This window comes from Botrytis sinoallii, assembly GCF_014898435.1.
Source record: "Botrytis sinoallii strain Bc 23 chromosome Unknown BSIN_011, whole genome shotgun sequence".
NCBI lineage: Eukaryota > Fungi > Ascomycota > Leotiomycetes > Helotiales > Sclerotiniaceae > Botrytis > Botrytis sinoallii.
Window position 1 is genome coordinate 1154361 of NW_024066038.1, and position 21960 is coordinate 1176320.

General features: G+C 35.3%; 4 protein-coding genes across 4 annotated transcripts; all 4 read left to right on the forward strand.

The window, feature by feature from the left end:
• Window positions 1-1937: 1937 nt before the first annotated feature.
• Window positions 1938-2756, forward strand: EAF02_006967 (uncharacterized protein; the record flags this gene model as incomplete). The annotated part of the gene is made up of 1 exon (XM_038903015.1): window positions 1938-2756. The coding sequence occupies one exon, from the start codon at window positions 1938-1940 to the stop codon at window positions 2754-2756; it is 819 nt and encodes a 272-aa protein (XP_038757336.1).
• Window positions 2757-4144: 1388 nt separating this feature from the next.
• Window positions 4145-5698, forward strand: EAF02_006968 (uncharacterized protein; the record flags this gene model as incomplete). The annotated part of the gene is made up of 3 exons (XM_038903016.1): window positions 4145-4430; window positions 4475-4703; window positions 4726-5698. 3 exons carry the CDS (start codon window positions 4145-4147, stop codon window positions 5696-5698), a joined length of 1488 nt encoding a protein of 495 aa, XP_038757337.1.
• Window positions 5699-13850: 8152 nt separating this feature from the next.
• On the forward strand, window positions 13851-14919 carry EAF02_006969 (uncharacterized protein; the record flags this gene model as incomplete). The annotated part of the gene is made up of 2 exons (XM_038903017.1): window positions 13851-13971; window positions 14024-14919. The coding sequence occupies 2 exons, from the start codon at window positions 13851-13853 to the stop codon at window positions 14917-14919; spliced, it is 1017 nt and encodes a 338-aa protein (XP_038757338.1).
• A 4560-nt stretch (window positions 14920-19479) lies between these two features.
• Window positions 19480-21342, forward strand: EAF02_006970 (uncharacterized protein; the record flags this gene model as incomplete). The annotated part of the gene is made up of 12 exons (XM_038903018.1): window positions 19480-19512; window positions 19599-19645; window positions 19739-19831; window positions 19916-19957; window positions 20009-20075; window positions 20130-20238; window positions 20404-20422; window positions 20484-20606; window positions 20667-20772; window positions 20857-21087; window positions 21167-21195; window positions 21258-21342. 12 exons carry the CDS (start codon window positions 19480-19482, stop codon window positions 21340-21342), a joined length of 984 nt encoding a protein of 327 aa, XP_038757339.1.
• Between the last annotated feature and the right edge of the window lie 618 nt (window positions 21343-21960).

The window sequence follows — 21960 nt, forward strand, 5'->3', positions numbered from 1 at the left end:
AGCAATGGATTATTACTTCCTTGTATTTAAATCGTTGGTGATAGTTTTCGAAATCGCTATATACTAAGTGGATTGTTTAGTATACAGTAGAGAATAGTTTGTAAGAATTCTAATTCATTAGGGTATTTGTTTATACTCCTTGGATTCCATTTCTGGTATTGTTTGAAGAGTGTTGGTTTCTGTTTAATCCATCATATCTGTACTACTAATTCCATAGCAGTTTTTTGCTATAAAACGGATACTACTCGCTATAGGTCGATTCGTATACCCTAAGATTGATTTTCTTATCCCTTTATCAGCAAATACATCCATACACTTATTCTCTTTAATCCCTATATGACCTAATGATTATTTGATTTAGATTAAATATATTTACATCAATTCGTAATATTTAAGAAAGCCCATTGTAATATAATAAAAGCTATATCTTTTATTCCTTATATCACTAATATACTATCAATATATATACAGATTTCCATTTGTTTTATACCAATAATATTTCTGATTACTGCTTGAAGGCTTTAGTTATGCCCCGATTGCTTTTATATTGAATATATAAGAATTGTAATGTAATTTATTGTTTCCTTTGCATACTATTGTTTGTTCTTTATATACAATATATCCATATTCTATTTGTCTATTATTCTTATCGGTTTTGTTTCATCATTAGAAAATATAGTGATTTGATTATATATGCACTTATTCTACTATTCCTGAAACTACTGTTGCTATTACTTTTCATAAAACCTTTAATAGGATCTGTTCGATATCCTAATATATAATAAGATTCTATTTAAAATTGTTTCCTTGATTTGGGAAAGACACTAACTGATCACCTGGATCTTTATCTAATTAACTGCAATTGATCTTCCCTGTTATTAAAGGAATAGGTGGCTTTTATCCCTCAATAATAAAAAGAGTATTTTGAATCAATAGTTTAAACACAAAAAGCTGTTCTCCATTTTATTTGTTCTAGTACCACTTCTACTAATAGGAGAGCACTATCCCTCATTATCACTATATTCGGGATTATTCATTAAACTAAAAGGACTTCTCTAATTACTATTGTAGAATCTTATTAATAGCTAGAATCGCTTCTCCTAATTGGATGCTTACTATTACTAATATCCCGTCTTAGTGCTATCCAGTGATTTTTGTTTGTCCTATATACCATACCTCTACCCTATAGAATAGGACTAGGTATAAACAAGTGATCACTACTTTCTGTAAGGATGCTGCTGGGGGTCTGTTTGTAATCCGGGCTAGCCTTTGAATGTGATGAGCCAATTTCCGGCCTTTGGTTGCTTGCGTTTTGATATACTGTTTGAATGTAAGCTTGCAATCAAATCATACGCTTAGCTATTGTAAAGCCGATCCTGGTGTGATTGGAGAGATGGTGTAATCGCGGTTTATTTCGCATACCGGATTAATGGAATGCTTGTATTATATTATATAGATCATCTTTATCTTTTCAAATACAAAGATTATTTTATTCCTAGTTTCTTAATAGAATATGCTTTTCATATTTCTTGCTAACATTGTAATGTTTTGTTGAACGCTTGCCGATAATCGGTATAGACAGATGTCGTCTGCATACCCGAATCGGAGTTTAGGGTCTTGCTTAACTTCTATATGCCTCTTTGATTTTCTCTTAGTTTCTGTATATATATCCTTCCGTTCATTTTTTTCTATAACTTTAATATTCAACATTTAAAAACTCTAAAGGTTTTTCTAAATTCTTTTTTTTTTTAAAAAAAAATTCAATAATAAACGGATCCCAATTTGAGCCGATTATATTTATTGATGATGAAGTATATAATTTGTTAGGGATAAAAAGGTTTCAATTCAATAATATATATATTAAATATTTATATAGGAATTTATACTAATATTTTATTCGTATATAGGTATTAACTTTGCCACCACAGGGTACAGTCATGAATGCCTCTATTGCTGTTATAATCGCTTCTGCCTATGGCGACCAAGAAATTACGCAACACAGCACCCATTACGTGAATGAAATACCTTTGTGTGATGGATCACCCAGCTGTTTGGTGGATTATTATCAATTTGATAATTTCGCGAGAGTGTTGTCAGGAAATATCTCGTTACAGAGGAGAGTGTCGGGCATCGATCGCGCGGTTTGGGTCCCTTATTTGATCGACAATCCTCTCCTCCGTCTATTTACCGCATGCGACGACATACAGGCTTCACCATTCGAGTCCCTATTACCTCCAGATTCCCTTTCTCCAAGGCCCATTGAGGAGATTTTTAAAATCGAGCCATGGCAGTGTCGCAATCGAACCTTCATGAGAGCAATCGAGGATCTTTCCATCAATATCACCATAGGTTATCTTGGTTCTCCTGATCTCACTAGCAGCAGCACGGAATATGCAAATGTCACCACTTCAGACACTAGGAACGTCTACGTCTATCATCCGCTCTACCTCGTTCTTTCCTATAGTATCGGGTTTTTCCTGGCAAGCCTTTGTGGTGCAATTGGTTTTTACTCAATGCATGTTAATGGCGTTTCACATTCAAACTCCTTCTCCGCCATCATGCTTATAACAAGGAATGCAGACTTGGACATCTTGGCAAGAGAGAAGTCTTTGGGATCTGATCCATTGCCTAAAAGTATCAAAAACACAAAGTTAAGGTTGGACCGTTGGTATCACAACATGGTCCCGAGAAGAGAGGTTCTGATGATTCTCCTCGGCACGTTGCGTTCGGGCTTGAGGGAAGTGTTGACGAATTGAAAAAAGGTGGAAAGTACATATGATCAGAGGGAACTGCAATGAAAATGCGATTCTGAAAAACACCATCCTAACAATTTTTGAGCGCTCCAAAAAAGCACAAAAAATATAGTGAGTGCTCAAACCATCAACACAAATGAAACAACAATTTACTATCTCCAGCGGGCCCACTTTCGATTTCCACATCATCTAATCTCATTCAAGATGCCCCAGTAACCATTTTGTACACTATGCCGAGCCATATCATTAGTGAGGGTCACATGGTCTACCTTAGGTTTCGTGGGTACTCCACGAACCATAGGCCGGCGAACACTTGCGATTTCGAAAACTCTATATAACATGTTAGTTACAATGAAGCTTTTTGAGATCTGATGGAAAGTAGAAGTCGATGGCTTGACCACTGCACTATGTTGTTTGTTTTCGAGTTGAAGGTTACTTGTGTACCTATACCGTGAATCTGAGGGGAGTGAATGATCCTGTTGGATTTCGTATTTTATTTGAGGATGAAACAGTCAGAACGTCTCAAAGACATGACATGCTAAATTGCGAGCAACTCCAATGTGATTTCTTGCTAAGATATCAACCACAGATTCTTTCAACGGCGCTATTTTTCCAAAGCCCCTGGTCAATCCATTTGGCAATTTTGGGCATACCGTCAGCTTTATCGATATCTACAATGCGGCAGGAATACTGAAAGATTTTCGGTTCAACGATATTCACCTCTGCCATATAAACGCTGCAAGTAATTTACATAGATTTGGAAAAGAATTCTAGGAGAATGATAAGTACGGCATGTCGTCGCAAGTATTAGCTAGAAACTTCCATGTCTCCAGGGTATTAGAGTCAGTAATTTGACCTTGACTGTATTGTTTCAAGATTCTAGTCCCAGATCTCCTATAGGTATAAACTATTGAACGTATATGAGTAGTACAATGTGCATACTATACGGTCATCACCGTCTTGAATCAATGGAAGAGAGAACTCTTATAGGCGTTCTGGCTTACTAAGCTAACTAGTGAATTTTGAAATATATCAACGCAAGCTTTCTATCGTCTGATACAGTGACCGCAAGACTGTATGAATACCGCAATAGGTGAAATCATAAGAGGAACGTGGGCCGTAAGCATATAGGGCATCTGAAACTTTGAATCATGGACGAAATACCTCTTCAGCTACCAACTGTACATTTGAGCTGTAGGATCGGGGGCCGTGAGGGTAACAGTACTCACTCATCTATCTGGTACTGCCACAGCAAGTTTCTGCACGTTCTGAGGAATCTCGTTCTCATATTCTTCCTCAATTTTTAAAGGTCAACAACTTTCAGCCAACGAATTTCGAATCGTGGAAAACTATCGGAGACCTTGAAGCAGAGACCGAAAGTGCTCAACGCCATGGATCAACCTTCCTTTGACGATGAATTCTTCAATTGGCATGGATTGAATGGTCTGTTCGTGACACCTACTTCGACTGTAGAGGAATATGCCCAGTATCCTACAGGAGGTATTTCCAGAATTCCAGATCGATCAAGATATGTTTTTGTAAAGCAAAAGTCTGCACCATTAAGAATAGGATGGCGGGACGAAGTAAAAAATGATCAGCCTGGTTTCAAGTTCAAGCCAAAAGACGACGTCCAAGAGAAGCAGATTTTGCTTGGAAATCGACTTATATACTGTCCAAGTGAGTTACACACAAAGATAATCATCGTTTACTAACAGGTTCAGAAACATGGCAAATCTCTGAGATTAAGTTTTATCACGATCTTCCAACAACTGGTATTCAAATATCCTGGCCCACGGATTCTTGCGCTATCGTTCCAATTTTAGATTCGTTCACCCTATTCCCTAAACTTCCTATTGAACTTCGATACATGATTTGGGACTGTGCTTTACGCTGCGATCCTCGAGGTGTCAAAACTTACTGTCAACCGAAGATATCGCAGGCCTACCAGAGGTGACCCAAATCATCTGGTAAGATTATCCTGTCATGTACGACAACATGGTCCCATTGCTTCAAAAGTTCCGATAGCTTTACTCTATGCCTGTCAAGAATCACACTTGGCTCTTTTGAGAAACTATTCCGAGATGAACATGAGCGTTCCAGTCCAGAGATGTGATCTCAATTTACGGATTGTAAGACCTCGTAGCAGGAAGACTGCGGATTGTGAGATTCGGGTTGACCGCAAAGGATACATGAACTTTCGTCAGAGTACATTGATGATAGAAAACTTTCGCAAGGTAACGGGTTTGCTTTGGAGTTGGAATCATACTACTTTGGATCTGTCTTTAATTCAGAGCATTGCTGTGCAGCACGCCCTCTCCAGGCCAAGAGCGAAACGATATTACGGAGGAAAAAGAATTATATGGGAACTACTCGAAACTAGATGCCCGTGTCTAAAGCATCTTGATTTCATCCTCCATCAAGAATCAATGGAGAACGTTCACTGGGGTTCAGACCAACAACCAGTTCCACATATTTTACCAATCAATGCGGAATTTGTTGATGGAGTCACATATGGCTGTCAACTTTCTTTTCAAGATGAGTACACCCGTACAACAGGGTTATATGCTCATAATTCTTTGAAGGTCAGGCAGCGATTGAAGGTGAAGGATCTGGCTCGGGATCTTCGAACAAGTATCCGTGATGCCCAACAAACGAAATCATTATATTACCAGGAAGTGGAGCGCAATCCGAACTTTTGGAAAAAAGTCGACGTCAACCTGGCTTATATCACTTGGGTTTCGGGCTCGGGCAGTATCTATGTTGGGGAGCAGATGGAAAAGGTCATAGTTTCGCCTCCGAAAAATTTGCAAAATTCGATGCCGGACTCATATTTCTGGGCTCAGAGACCGATAGAAGTTGCTTATAATAAGCTGGAAATGAGATTCTCATTTTACACGTTAATTGTCATCCTGATGGAAGCTTGCTTAATAGGTACGAAGGGGTGAAGGAAATGTTTGAAGGACAACAAGATTGAGAATTTGAGCTTGGTATGAAGGATATTTGCGCATAATTTGCATTTTGTCACATTGTTTATTCTATGGATTCTTGATACTAGCCTAATGATTCATATACGCACACCAAAGTATTCATGAACCATTGCGTCTTTCATATTTGTGAGTGTTCAATAGAAGGTCATTCTATACCAGTGTTCTATTGACTGTGTCTAGAAGATTATAAGTATGTCATGCTAGAAGTTTGGTGTTGTCAGCCCTTCAGTCTAATCAGTTATTCAAATATATTCAGTTGCTTGATGTATTCCAGCTTTCAATCTTAGACAACCTGGAATCTAGCCCCATCCCTCATTTGACAATGTGTTCAAGCGTTCGAGATGGATTAGATGTTAGCTTCGATAGGTAGTACCTACCCAATTCTCCCTCTACTGGACCGCATATTGAGACTATCAAGAAGTCAATAAGTTATCAGTATCTTGAAATTAGGCATTCAAGTAAAAGTAGAGTTTTAGGTTTAAATAACAGCTTAATATACGTCCAGTAAAGCACGAAAACAAAGACCAAAGGAGTTACGTAAGCAGGAGATAGGATATAGGACATAGAAGATGAAGGGGCATGAGAGCATCAAAACCCCGAGATTTAATTACTAAACTTGAGATGAGGTTGTGAAGCCCACTTTCCCGTCTTGGCGGGTTGCCAGCGGTCAAACCTATCCCCGCATTTGTCAGATTTGCTGATAAATCATCGTTGTTGACAGATTTTGAGTTTCACGATTGTGTGATAAAATCGCTTTATAAGGATATCGTTTTTTTTAGTTGTTTTTAAGGGTGTAGAGAGGTATCCGATAAATCCTGACTTAATAGTGATTTACTTTCAATTAGTCCTGATTAGATTATATTCTGTGATAATTTTGTAACTTTTATTATAATTTATTGAAATAATGAAAGTCTATTGTATTATGTTAGATACTATCCGCAGAGGAGCGAATAGCCCCTGGCATTGAAGTTAAATTGCTAAATTCGGTCGCGACGATCACGCCGCTCAAATAGTTCCTTATCTTAGCACGTCTAAATACCCTTAGGGAGGTCCAAAACAGACGTTAATTAATATAAAAAAAAAATAAAAAAAAATATGTTAGATACTATTGATTTTATTAGTTTAATGAGGATATACATATGATCCCAGGATAGAAAAATATAAGGATATTCTAATAAAAGAGTTTTAAGAATATAGACTCTTTGTAGGCCCTAAAACTTTGAGGACTAAAAAATATATCCTTATAAAGAGATCTTACTATAACAAATCTGTAAGTTTCCATCGTACTGTCAACTTGATAAGTCGGGTACCCTACTTTCTGGTCACCCCTGTTTTGGGCCACTCTTTATTACCAAAAATCTCAAAAATAGAATTTCTAATTTTCTTATTTATATATAGAATTTATTGAAAATTTATATATATATAATTTAGATTGTTTTGAACTTATTTTAAAATTTTTAGATTTTTAGGATTTTTTTGTATTGAGATTTAGAGTTTTAAAATATCGATTTTTTAATTTGTATAATAATATCACAGGGCAGGCGGGCTGGATAGGGTTCTAATAACTTTGCTCTAATCTGGCAAGATTATACTGATTCGAATAATAGATTCAGATTGAGGATTAAGATATAGCTCAAAAAGCTATAATACAGAATCTTCCAAGTTAAAGATATATAGGATTTTGTTAAGCGAACTAGCCCGATCAGGCCCTAGCTCATTTGCACTCCAACACAAGCATTCAATTTGATTTCCTCCAAAAGAACCAATATGTCATATAATCTTATATTATAACATTATCTCTTTTCTAAAAACTAAACTTTATTAAAACAAAGATATTATAATTTGATTATTTGGAAATAGATAGTATTTGATTAAACGAATTCTAATTTATTAGAATATCTTTGATAGAAATTGTAAATCAGTTTTTGTATATCTTTCAAATAGCTTGTAGATTTCTCGGTTGATATATTATAGCTGATTTAATGGATAGTATATTTCAAAATGAAGTTCTTTATGACCTCTTCTTTTCCAGTGGAAGTTTAGGATTTTGGTAACCTCAAAATGCTTGAGGTTGTTTACTTCTATAAGGGATGGTGGCAGATTATATTATCCAGGAATAAAATTATCGTGTATAGGATATAATAGATTGATATAGAAAACAGAATGAATCTTATTGAGGCTGGGAGTTCTAGTTTATAGATATAAGAGTTATCAAATTCAGGATTTTAAAGAACCTAAGATTTTTCTAATCAAGTTTTTTTTGTGAATACAGAATCTTGATATTTCTGATATTCAACCAGATCAGGTTACTAGGCAGATATCTATAAATAGGGGAACAGCGGGTATCGGTATTCTTCAAGTATCGAACTTGATTAATAATTAGTTTGATTTGTAGATATGAGGAAATAGCTTTTATTTTAATAACAAATTCTTTTGCATTTATATAATAAAACAATTATTTTGGAATAATATAAACTTAAAGCTTAGATAGAAATGGAATCTGTAATTCAAGAAAAACAAGATCATTTGGATACTTTCAAACTAAATATTATTGATAAAGAATTCGGCAAAATAGAAGTTATTCTACCCAATCGTTTTATAGATAGACTATATACATTGGAGGTATTGTTTTAGTATTACATTAGCCCTCTCAGTTTATCCATTAGTTTCAAAATAATAAACAATTGAAACTTAGTGACTATATCTAAATGCTTATAGATATATTTCCAGAATTCAGAAACGAAATTGAGCTTTATAATTAGATATAATAATTAAAATAAATTATAAAGCTTTTAGATATTCTTTTAGAATAAACAAATAACCTTTTTGGAATTATAGATACCCATACACAAAACACGAAATTGTTACATTTCGTAAATCAATCGATTATTATTATAATAATATCAAACCAGTACTTTTAAATAGATATATAATAAAATCTATTGAAAATATCTTACCAAGCTTTTTACAGAATTAGGAGCGAATAGAGAATTCCCTTTTGGCTTTTGCAATTCGGGATAGTGTGATAGTAATTATAATAATTACAGATCTACTATATAATATAATTATAATATCCAGGCCAATAATAATTTCAGAATAATAATTCAAAAGATTCGAATATAGTATAAATAATTAGTAACAGACAATTCGTAATATAAATAAAGCAAATAGGTTTTTAGGGGATTATAATCAGGAATATATAATTTTCCTTAATAATATAACAGATTGTTGTTTTCGATACACTTAATAAGAATAATTTTCGGATATTTTGAGAATCTCTTTTATAAGGATTTCAGAATAGATTCGAGTATAGAGTCGGCTTGATAGTCTTTGTGGAATAGAATAAGCAGATCGATAAAAAGATTTAAAAGATTTTCTAGATTCTCTAATTAGATCACAAGATTAGATATAAATATAGGTACATAGAATTGCAAACTCTATAACTTTATTATTTTCTAACAAAATTACAGTATCATCAGAATCCAAGTAGTTGATAATATCAGTAGAGTTAGGGTTTCTTTGACTATAGATAATTACAATAAAGCATACTCTTTTAGTAATTTTGAATTCGATTAGAATAATAATAATAAAAAACAGATCAGGATTCAGATTCTTTTGTTTCAGGATAATATAGTTTTGATATAAAAGGTATTTATTCCTTTTCTTAAGGAGATCTTTTGATTTTCTGGTTAGTATATCGAATTTGATATCTAGCTTTCCAAAACGATAAATAATTTAAAAATTAAATCGAAATAAAAATTTGAATTAATAGACTTAATAACAATTCAATAATTTTATTATAATAAAGTATTTCAGATTTCTATAATTAATGATTATTTGAATTAATAATGTAGTATCTTCCAATTCGGGATGCTATTCTTTAAAGTAATAGATAATAACTAATAATTCTTTATTATAAATCTTATAATTATATTTAACTACCAAGTATTTTTTAAAAAAGAATATAATAGATTTAAATATTCCATTATTATTATATTAGAAAAATATTCCAATAGATATATAATCAAAGATATCGATTTCTACAATCACTTCCTTTTCCTAATTAAAGAAAACCAGAATAAATGTTTTAATAAATACTTGTTTCAATTGGTTGAATATTTTTTGATAAATAAAGCTTTATAAAAACAGAATATTCTTTCTAATTAGATTTATTATCGAATTAATAATCTTCAAAAAATCTTTAATAAATTATCAATAAAAATTCGAAAATTTAATAAATACTTAAACATCAATTACACTAACAAGCAATTTTCAATCTACAATTATTTGGATTTTCTTTAAAATCCATTCAAAATACCATTACTTTCTACAATAAATCTAAAAACTTGATTTTGGATTTCAGGAATTTGTACTTTTTCGAATTTAGTAATAAATCAGTTTTCCTTAGTATTTGTAGAATTCTTCTAAATATAGCAAACATATTCCTTTCGAGTTTGACTATATATCAGAATGTCATTCAAATAAGTGGTAACAAAATACATCCAGATTATCCCTATAGGGAATCATTAATAAACCTCTAGAAAATTGTAAAAACCTCTATTAGCCCAAACAGTATAATTAAAAATTCGAACAGTCTGAATCAGATATAGAATATAGTCAGATATTCCTGTCCTTCTTTTATTTTTATATTATTAAAAGCAAAGATAATATCGATCTTATTAAAATACTTCATTCCTTTCAAATTGTTTAAAGATTTTTTTATTAATAATAAGGGATATCGATTTTTAACCAACAAGTTGTTCAAATATAATAATTTATACAAAATCGGAGGCCTTCATTGGTTTTCTTAACAAATAGATAGAGAAAGTGGTGAGGGAAAAGTTTGATTAAATAAATCCTTTTTATTTAAGATTCTCTTTTAGCTATTCTTTAAGACTTTTAATTCAGAATGGGATATAGAGTACAAGATACCAAAGAAAAAACAGCTCCTTTTTAAAATTGGATCTCATAGTTATATGATCAATAAGGGGATAGCTTTTCTATATTCTTTGGGGAAAAGATATCTTTTCAATTTCGGAATTCGGGTAATAGATCTTTAGAATCGAATATCTTCTTCTTCTTATTTAGATATTATCAATTTGTTTAATCGATATTTGGAACATTTCATATTCCAATAAGCATAAGCCAAATAGGCTCTCAAAGAGATCATAGCTATATCCTTATTCTTTAACCCTTTGGGGCAGGCAGACAGATATACAAATCAGGCTTTTGAAGGAATATCTGATAGAGCTTTTATGTGAAACAGATAGAACGGAGTGTTACAAAATTTATAGCAAAACGAGCTATCGAATTGAAACGAGTTTGTTGCGAAATCGATATAAGGGTTATATTTCTTAAGTCAAGCTATTCCCAGCATAATAAAATAATAAGCTAGCTTGGTTATATACAAAACAATCTTTTTCTTGATATAATCATTAATTCTAAGTCCTATTTGGATATAGAAGATAATTCGATTATCAAACAAAATGTTTTTATTAAATTCTATAACTTCGAATGCTGTAAATAATTAATATATTAATATTTTCTGGGAAGATATCCAATTTCGATTTATGAAGGCAATTCTTTTATATTCGCTATCGATTATAATATATATTAAAAGAATGTTTTTTCTAAAAACAAAATAACAAATAGAATTATCAAATCCATATAATTATTTAGTTTATCTTTCAAAGAAAGACTATAAATAGTAGTAATAGATAAATGGAGGGTATATAAAGAATTATCCTGATTACAGTTTAGATTAAACATATCCCATTTTCCCGAATTGATTGAGTTAATCGGCGAGCAGGGAGAAAAACAAGGTGGGGAATGAATAGGGATTTGGCCCCTCAGAGGATTGTTCGGTATAGGGCTGGTTTTTGTAGGGTTAGTTATAATAATAATAATTCAGAGTTGAATAGGACGGGTATCGGAATACGGGCAGTCTCGTATCAAATAGCTAATAGAGCTGTAGCAATAGCATTTACCGTGTTTTTATTACAAATCCAGATTTTTAGTAGTATATTCCTTTTTTTCTAAGCTTAAATCCATTGGGTTTTTAGGAGTAAACTTCGAGTTAGCGAGTTGTAGAGGTGGAGTAGCAATTATTCTTTGGGATGAAGTTTTAGAAATAATAGAATGAATATAATGAATTTATTATTAGTATTAATAAAATTGATTATTAAATTATTATAGATAATTAATATATTAATAAAATTCATGAATTAGAGTGGGGTTATATAATAGTATATCTTATAGTTCACAAGAAATTCCTTGAAATAAAAGCGGGGTTAGAGTATTATCAGGCATTTCTTTTTTTTAAAGCGAATCTTTGGAATTTTATAAAGAAGATATTAAAATCAAGATGTTTTTGCTTTAATATATATAATTTATTTTATATATTTTATATTCAATTAGGATTCCTAAAAGTATTTTCAAGATATTCGAGGAGTGTAATATAATTAGTGAACTAAGAAATCCTATGGGAGATCTTAAATAATATAAGTTATATACTTTTTTAATAAGTTTTTTAGTAATATAAATTAAGTGAATAAAAGTTATTGGGAATCTATTATTATTTATATTCAATTTTCTATATATCTATTTAAACGAATTTATATAGATTGAAATGAATATTATTAAATTCTTTTGAATTGGGAATACGTTTATTCAATCAAATGATTAAAGCAGATATAATAGATTCGGGGATAAAATTAGCAGAAGTTTTGGGAGATATGATTTCTAAACGAATAGGTATAATAGATATAGATTCAGTAAGGCGATCAAGTAGATAGGTATTTGAATAACAATCTGTTTGTATAGAGTAGTTTGAATATATTCATGAATTAGGGATTTGAAAATTTTATATTCAAGTGATTTATTAGTCTCCTTTAATTCAATATAATATATAAATACTAATTAAAGATATTGATATCAAATCTAGGGGTCCTTTGATATAGAAATATCAAATTCTGAGGAATTCCTAAACCGGTCAAACAAGTACAGAATAGTTATTATAAAAGTAATATTTTAATAGATAGAAGCTATATAGTATTATAAAACAAACGGATTAAATAGAATTCTAATAATTTTGCTCTAATCTAACAAGATTATATTGATTTGAATAATAGATTCAAATTAAGAATTAAGATATAGCTCAAAAAGCTATAATACAAGATCTTCCAAATTAAAGATATACAGGATTTTACTAAGCGAACTAGCCTAATCAAACCCTAGCTCATTTGCGCTTCAGCGCGAGCGCCCAATTCAATCCCCTCCGAGGGGACCAATATATCATGTAATCTCACACCGTAACAAATAAATACATACAAATTTAGAAATTTTATAAAATCTTTAATAATTTTTTTAACAATAATTATTAAAAAAAAACTATATATCTTTTTAAATGATTTGAGCTTGAATTTATATAGAAATTCAAAAAAAATTCAAAAAAATTAATAGATATAGAGATATAATATATAGTAAGTTTAGAATAGTATAAATAATCCCTGCAATTTTGAGGATACTCTTCTAAATATCTATTTATAGGAAATTCTTTATTTTTTTAAATCCTTCAAAATAAATGTATTATAAACTTAGGGTTAAATTCTATAGTTTATTTTTAGCGATTTTTATTAAAAAGTTATTAAAGATTTTATAAAAGTTTCAAATTTGTATGCGATTCCCATATAAATTTAAAAATCAATATTTTGAAGCTCTAGATCTCAATATAGAAAAATCCTGAAAATCTGAAATTTTCAAAATAGGCTAAAAAAGATCTAAATTATATATATATATATATATTCAATAAATTCTATGCATAAATAAGAGAGTTAAAAATTCCATTTTTGGTGTGAAAAGTGGCCCAAAAGGGGGGTGGCCAGAAAGTGGGGTACCCGACTTATCCCTTGGCTCATAGTTGCTGACGAAACATATTCAATTTGACTACCTACATTACTTAAACGCCGATAGCATGATCACTAATCAATTGATCCTTCTTGATTTGTGATCAGAGAGCACGACATTCAGGCTTCGCATATATATAATCCTATAGTGAGCCCTCATGGAAGATACAGAATCAAAGAAGATAACAAGGATCTAAACCGAAACAATGGCATCAACACAACAATCAATCATCGTACAAGAGACTGGCAAGCCAGTAGTGAAAGTCACAAGACCTATTCCTACTCCCAAGGAAAACGAGGTTCTTATTAAGACGACATCTGCTGGAAGTAAGCTTTCCTCTGAGCCTAGACCCCAAAACTGCGCTAACAAAAAACCTAGTAAATCCCCACGATTCAAAAGCTCAAGACAGAAATCTCTTCCAACTTCCCGTTCCTGCGACGTTGTGTAATGATGTTGCCGGTGTAATTACTGCCAAAGGCGACAACGTCTCTGGCTTCGAACTCGGCGATCATGTATTCGGATATCCTAGGTTCGCGATCGATGCCCAAGCATCTCAACAATACGCTCTTTTGGAAGTTGGATGTTTTGCCAAGGTACCATCGAATATCACCGATGATCAAGCAGCAACACTTCCAGTAAATCTATTTGCTTCTGCTGTATCATTTTGGTCGGATAAAGCCTTTGGGTTTCCAGCTCCGTGGGCAGAGAACAAGACCTTCGATGCTTCATCTCAAGCCGTTGTGATTCTTGGGGGAGGAACTAGCTGTGGAAAATTCGCCGTCCAACTCGCAAAAATCACTGGGTTTGGAAAGATCGTTGTGGTCGCGTCAAAATCAAACACCGATGAACTGAAACCCTATGGAGCAACCCATGTTATCGATCGTCATGGTACAGACTCAGAGGTCAAGGCACGTGTCCAAGAGGCTGTCGGCGATGAAATCGTTTACGTTTATGATCCCGTCAACCTTGAGCACTCATTTGCCATTTCTCTGCTATCTGAGAAGAAGAGAGGTAAAGTCATAACGTTGTTACGCGTGAAGCCGTCTTCCGGAAACTACGATATTGCTCAGACACTTGGGATACCTCATTTACATACAGAATTCTCCAAGGAATTCTTCAAGCTATTGCCAGGCTGGATAAATTCTGGAAAAATCAAGCCGCTTGGCTTCAAAGTTTTGGAAGGTGGTTTGGATGTAGATGCATTCAATAAGATATTGGATGATCATCGGGATGGTAGAAATCCTGGAAAGTGGCACTTCCATCCCAATGCTTGAATCGTAGTTAGAGTAATGTGTGAATAGAGAGACTTGGGATTATTCCTATCAAAGAACCCGCAGATTTTGTTTTAATAGAAGTAGAAATGTTCCTTATCTTGATACTACATCACCAAATGAAGAGATGGATAAGTCAATTGCCCATTGAGAGCCACTTGATATCTCATGACTTGTGTGTACCAATCACTCTCCTCGCCCCAGTATCGATATGTGCGATTACTTCCAAACAGCATTAAATGAGTCAGACCCTATACTTCTTCATTATGGTTTTGTTCTGCCATTGTATATTGACCTTACCTTTGTGATCTAATTCTCATACTTTCAGAAAGTAGTTATGTTTGTATTCCTGTAGTTGACAATGATTATGGGTAGGCCTGGATATTACTTTTCTTGTCTATCCATGGACTACCACAGAACATATGACGTTAGCAGTGTTTCTTCCCCGCACGAGCTGAAGTTTAGACTACCAACTAATTCTCCATGGGAACTTCTGTAGATGCGAGAATCATGCGACCACGTCTACTAGCTGCAGCTCAACAAAGATCCATGTGATTGGTGCGAACGTATCCACCTCCCAAGATTGTAATGAAAGGTACTCGGGTCTTCCGCTATCCGATTCTTTCTTCTAGTCAAGTATGGTAGACTCAAAAGCCAATGCCTTTATAAACTCTGTATCCGCCTTTGGTGTAGCATAAAATGTCAAAACAAGTTATGCTACTGAACCAAGCTAGGTCTTATTTCCTGGCATCAAATTTCTCAATGATGACGACAGATGACTGCTTGATTCCTGAGAGTCTAGGGTCGCAGGTCATAGATATATCGTTTATGGATATTCAAGAAGAAAAAATGAGGCTGTCGCAGGGTATGTTTAGATTCCCAATTGGAGGAAACGTCGGCGATCATTCTTCTGCTTTTCCAGTCTAGCTCCGCCGCATATAGTGACTGAATACCTTTGAAAATCCTGTCATTCAAGTAAAGGGATATACCGAGATGATATTATACTTCCTATCTTTCCTATCTTTCCGCAGTTTCGCAAATCGAAGATGACTTTCACTTGTAGTAAGAGTGTCCTGGTGTCAAAATCCATGTAATAAACAGAAACATTGTGGGAATTTGTCGTATTCAATCTGTTCTTGTTAATTTAATTGACCATGATGAAGGAATATTCTTCTTCTCCCTGCTTGGTCTAAGTGGGCTTCCAACTGATGGGTCCAATGCGTCATGACCATCACAAACTCAGAGCTCTACTTTCAAGACCAAACACTCCTGACATTGCGTACCTAGGTAGTGACGGATTCCCATCCGAAAGCTAGTTTCCTCTGATAGAACGGGCGTGTGAATCTCTCTGGTTTGTTTCATCGTGAATTCCTTTAATTGTTGAACTTCCTTTCGTTTGAGCTGAGTTCATGTCTCAGAATTTGTCACTCAAGAAGCTGCGGCGTTTTTCACCGCTCGCAGTCATAGGTACAAACCCTAAATGAATCTTTTTATATCCATTCGACCAACCGTCCTGAATTCGAACCGCCTTTTCTAGTTAGCTTGGTTCCTGCGCAGCAGTGGCTTCGGTTGTGTCAAAATAAAGAGGCTACTTGGCGTTCTTAGCTGCAGAAGGTGGCTCTGAAACAATGGAATCTTAGCAATACAAAGATAGAATGAACAAGGCGTATCTAGTAGTGGTATTCGGCGATTTGATTTGAAATATCTCCTAAGAGCGATGCGCGAACTTGTGCGTAATCGTCCCATCTAGGCTGCAACTTCTAGAAATGCTTATTTTACAAGACAATCCTTCGCCTTGTTATTAAGGATTGAGATTGCTTCCATTTTATTCGATAGTATACGAGATTCTAAAGATCGTCTATCGCGAATTCCTAGTCAACTGTTTCGAAGAGGCAAGGCAGTTTGTTCGGTAAGGTCCATTCAGTCAAGGTCGGAGGGAAGACATAGGTATCATGTCTCGAACATTGGATGAATTTCGGACCTCTGAATCTCTATGGCAATGAGTGCATGATAAGTGGAGTCACAATGTTGATTTGTAGATATAAGACAATTCACCATGATGACCCTTGTTCTTTGCCAACTTTCGGGGAGGGTTCATGTTCCAGCGAGACTCACTGGCTGCTATGAATCCCGAATATATTCAGTTTTGGAAGTACTTTTTCCGCTTGTTTTCTAATTCAACGATGTAAATTGGTTGGAGGCTTGAGAATGATATGTTAGCAGAGAGTGTAGATGAGTATTGTATGCGTTTGTATGCGTAGTACGTAATGTCAGCTCAGGTTCTTTCACCAAGGGATGGCCGATCTCGTTCTTGGGCATCAAATCGGTAGACATTAGAAATAGCGACTGCACTAATAGTGCAAACATGAAGACCCGGGTGGAACGATCATACCGGGACGGGGCGCTCTTGAAAAGCTTGAAGATTGAGTATGGATACACTCCACATAAATATATGTGATATGACGGGGCTTCAACCAGACCCATGGCACCGTTGACCTATACAATTCTTAGCACAAACCCGACTCATTACAGTAGACAGCTGCAAATATCTAGTGTGAGATTATCTCACAAAGTTAGTAGCAACTGATGTGTAACGATACTCTGTGGCTGTTTGACATATCCACTGACTCTCGAATATCATTGTTACTCATGATAACACGAAGATAATACAGATACCATTGATGAACTAGTCTTGGGTATTTGAAATAACAGACCACTTCAAAATGAGAAGGGCCAGCCCTCGTCACCTTCTGCTTAGTATTTTGACTGCCGTAATGAACATTTTGAATGGTAAGGTTGGTATGCGAGTTTGACCAATGGCCCCCACTCCTAATCAATAGCCCCCGCTACCTCGACTGGTATCCAAAGGCAAAGGTCTATGCTGGTCGTGTTTCCTGGATTAACGTGTATCATCGGCCATCGAAGATTAACAGTTTTCCGAATGCTATATCGGACCATTTGGATTGAGATCCCATTGGAGAGGTACATTGAAAGGCGAGCTTTAGAATGCTTCTGGAAGTGAAAGAATTTGGAAATTGTCAGCACTTGTCTGCATTTAGTACAAGTTTACCAAAGTTTGGTGCGGTATATACCCTAAGTATCCGATGCATATAGTATGCATGAATGGCTCGCGCGCGGCCGTAAAAATAAAGCAGGGGCGGAAGCGGGCATACATCCACCTAGTTGCCCGTCAACTTAACAGAATTTTTATTCGGAGCAAAGTCGAGACTAGAATTGAGGTTGTTCGTAGAAATTACCCACCTAGGTATACGTGGATGTCGATAATTTTCCTAACATTGAAGACTCGATGTCAAACTAAAGGGTTATCTCCAATAATGTCTCAGACGATGAAGAGTCCCGGCAAATCCGAGTCCCATCAATTTCCGACAATATGGTTAAAGTTTAGATTTCCCGTAGGTCGGTTGACGGGTACTAAGGTTGTAATCGAATTATATTGCATGCTTGGTATAACATAGTTTTGTTGGGGGAAGGGGTTTTTCCAAAGAACAACTCTGGTGTTGCAAGAGATATGAATATCTCCCTATCTTACCCCTCTCTCGGGCTTGGTGCATGATTTATCAGCGGCAGATGCGCATTTGGAGCTATCAAATCATTTGGTTGAACGACTGCAAAGTGCGCAATCAAACAAATTAACTTATATTTCTCATCGGAAATCTTTACTTCTTCTGCCACTTTCAGTGGAGTCTTGCCCTTGAGAACCATGTATTATTCGCAAAAAGATGCAGAATGTGTTAGAGTTTTTGATGTATGTACTGGGTAATGTGTACTTCTACTCCGGAGTCTGGACAGAGTAGTATCGTCTCCTATCGATGTGGGAGATCCATACCTAGGTAGGTATACTTCCGATCTTGGACAGAGAGGGAAGCATGAGTATCTACACCCAGACAAAACACGATGCAGATACCTACCTAGGTATGTATACTTTCTTTATTATTAAGGATCATGAACCCAAGTCTTTGGAGACGGCTGACCCAGCAAACCGGGAAGGTCGGCTTGTTCTCTTTTAATGGGTCAATGCATGAAATGACTGGGATAAAACTGTGAACGACCCCAAACTTCAAAGTAAATTTTCCCCCTTCTGGTATCTACCCCTTCATCCCGATTCCCAAAGAACTAATCCTCAATAACTTTATGTTGGCCGATCGATTAGCTTCTCCCCATTTCACCATGAGACCATCGAATGATACCTTGTAATTTCATATACATACTAGGAGGCTTGAACTATGCCAACGCATCAATCAGAGTTCATTTTCAGGTTCGCTGCATACAATTTAGTCTTCCCACAGAAATTCCCTACCCGAGCCCAAATTAGCAATCCCCTGGTCAGTGAGATTTTAAGACATGGCCCACGACCCGGGAATTCGTCTCTTGGGATTTTGACGTTTTCCCCATTCTCGTCGAATTTGTCACTTTGTCTTATGTCAAATTTCTCTTCCTCAAATCTGTGTTGCAAATTCTTCATAGTACAGTACGACATATTCATTGTCACAAACTATCATATCTACTTTTTATTTGCGAACATTGTAGCCGTCAACGAGAACAATGGCATTAGAAAATTCGGAGACTCTAGAAGAGGTACGATCACTTCGGCACAAGTACCGTCCGGGATGTCGGTATTCACATATATGTATGACATACTAACAAACCGGATTCATTTTCAGGACGTCAGCCTTACCGCCCGTAGTTATTCTTCTTCCGAAGATGATTTGTAAGTTACAACGTTCCGGAGAAGTTCGAACTTGTCAAAGTCAATACTATGAAGGATCACAAACGAATAGCAGTTAACGATGGTCGATGTCAGAGCAGGAGATACTTATTCGATAGATTCGAGTGCTATGGCTTTTAGAATGGAAAATGGTAGAAGATATCAGGCATATAGAGAAGGAGCTTATTGGTAAGTGTTCACTTGTTGATGCCTCCATCTGTTTGATTGTTTGATTCCAAATTTCAACAAACTTTGAGATCTAATACCAAATAGGCAACCAAATGATGAAGTACAAAGTGAGCAAATAGACATTAGGTAACTCGATATTTGCAGTCATACAGAGAAGTGTGTTAATCAAATTTCAAGCCATCGACGATATCTAACAATGTTGGATGGCGCGTTGTATATGGCACCAATACCGGACAACGTCGAGGTAAATACAATTGACTTCAAGAAAAATTCACGAAAGAACTAATAGGGTGGACAGCGAGTTTTAGATCTCGGAACAGGTACAGGAATATGGGCAATTGACTTTGCTGACCTTTTTCCAAATGCGTCGGTTCTTGGGACAGACCTATCGCCAATCCAGCCGGACAGTAAGTAGCTCTATCTTTTCATCTTTTCCCAATCAATTCGGCAAGTTTTTGGCTCATGAAGCATCTGCCCTTCAAAAATCATCATATTCCATGACTTCATGACTCTATACCTTTCAAGTTCCAAGTCGCCATTTGTTATACATGTGCTGACTTTAACACCCTCAGTGGTTCCTCCAAATTGCAGGTAAAGTATTTGACAATCGCAATGACCCATATTTTCACAGCGGCTAATCAAAGCTCCCCAGGTTCGAGATAGATGACTGCACAGAAGAATGGACTTACCCGCCAAATTACTTTGATTTTATACACATTCGTTCACTTTTGGGTAGTGTCGCTGATTGGGATAGACTATACGCACAAGCTTTCAAGTAAGGCCCCGTACACATACCAAAGGAATGTAAAGTTCCAGTCGTCCTAATCAATATTAGACATTTGAAACCAGGAGGATATATTCAGCACCTAGAACCATCATTATATATACATTGCGACGACGACAGTTTACCACCAGATAGTCCATTGTATAAGTTCTCTGAGGTATGTAGGTATCAAGAAGTTTCATCCAAATTATTTCTTTCCCAAGTTAATATACGATTACTAACTTCAGACGGTTTTGAACAGCTTTTCAATGAGGCTGGAGAACGTACCGGACAATCATTAGATCTGTGCCCGAAGATGAGCTCAAAAATAGCCCAAGCCGGGTTCATTAACCTTCATGAAAAGACATATAAAACGCCATTAGGAGAATGGTCATCCGATCCGAAGTTACAAGAGCTAGGAAAGTGGAATTTGCTACAGTTTGATGTTGGATTGGAAGGATTTTCCATACAACTTCTCACAAATGTAATGGGGGTGAGTTCGGTCCTACTACATGAAACTTCACAAAGGGAAATGTTCGTCACTTGAAATATGAAACTGATGGACTGAATAGATGACTTTACCTGAGGTTCAATTATTCTGGTATGTTAAATTACTTACTCGACGAGGTCATTTGGAGTTCAAGAGAATTGACGTATGCATAGTGCCCAAGTTCGCGTTGCGGCTCGAGATCGAAGAATACACTCGTACTATCCACATAAACTGGTTTACGCTCAAAAACCTCTGTAACTTCTCGCAACAACAAGATCGGACGACATGTCACACTAGGTTACGATATCGCCTTACGCAATCCAGTTTCCGGTCTGCGGCGCCAGTGACCAAGTGTGATAGGACATTTTACCCCTTCATCATTCTACGATAAGCGATTCTCTTAGTTGATGATGGCAGACAATAAAACAAAAGTATTCTGGGCGAATCGTCATAGGATCTGAGGCAATTCGTCTTTGTATATCGGATGAATTATATGGTCAAATTTTTGAGATCAAGATTCGATGGACAAAATGACAGAGTTGATGGATTAATAAGTACAGCACAAGTACGATTGAAGATATAAGCTTGACTTTACTTCTTGTACTCCTTGCTGCTGAAATAGTTTATGTTTGCCCTGTACATATTATTTCATTTATACTAATGGGTCTGCTGGGGTAGATTTGGATCCATTCGATGCTAATTCTTCAATAAATTCGTTGAATAGATATCATTCATAAAATACCTTCACTTCTGATGTCTCTGGTTTCGAGTCCTTTCGTTGGGTTCTTGCTTTGAATTTTTGCTTTTATATTTTACCTTGGGTTCTTATTTTGAGATTTTTCACTTAAGATTTCCTTTTGAACCTAAAATCCTTCA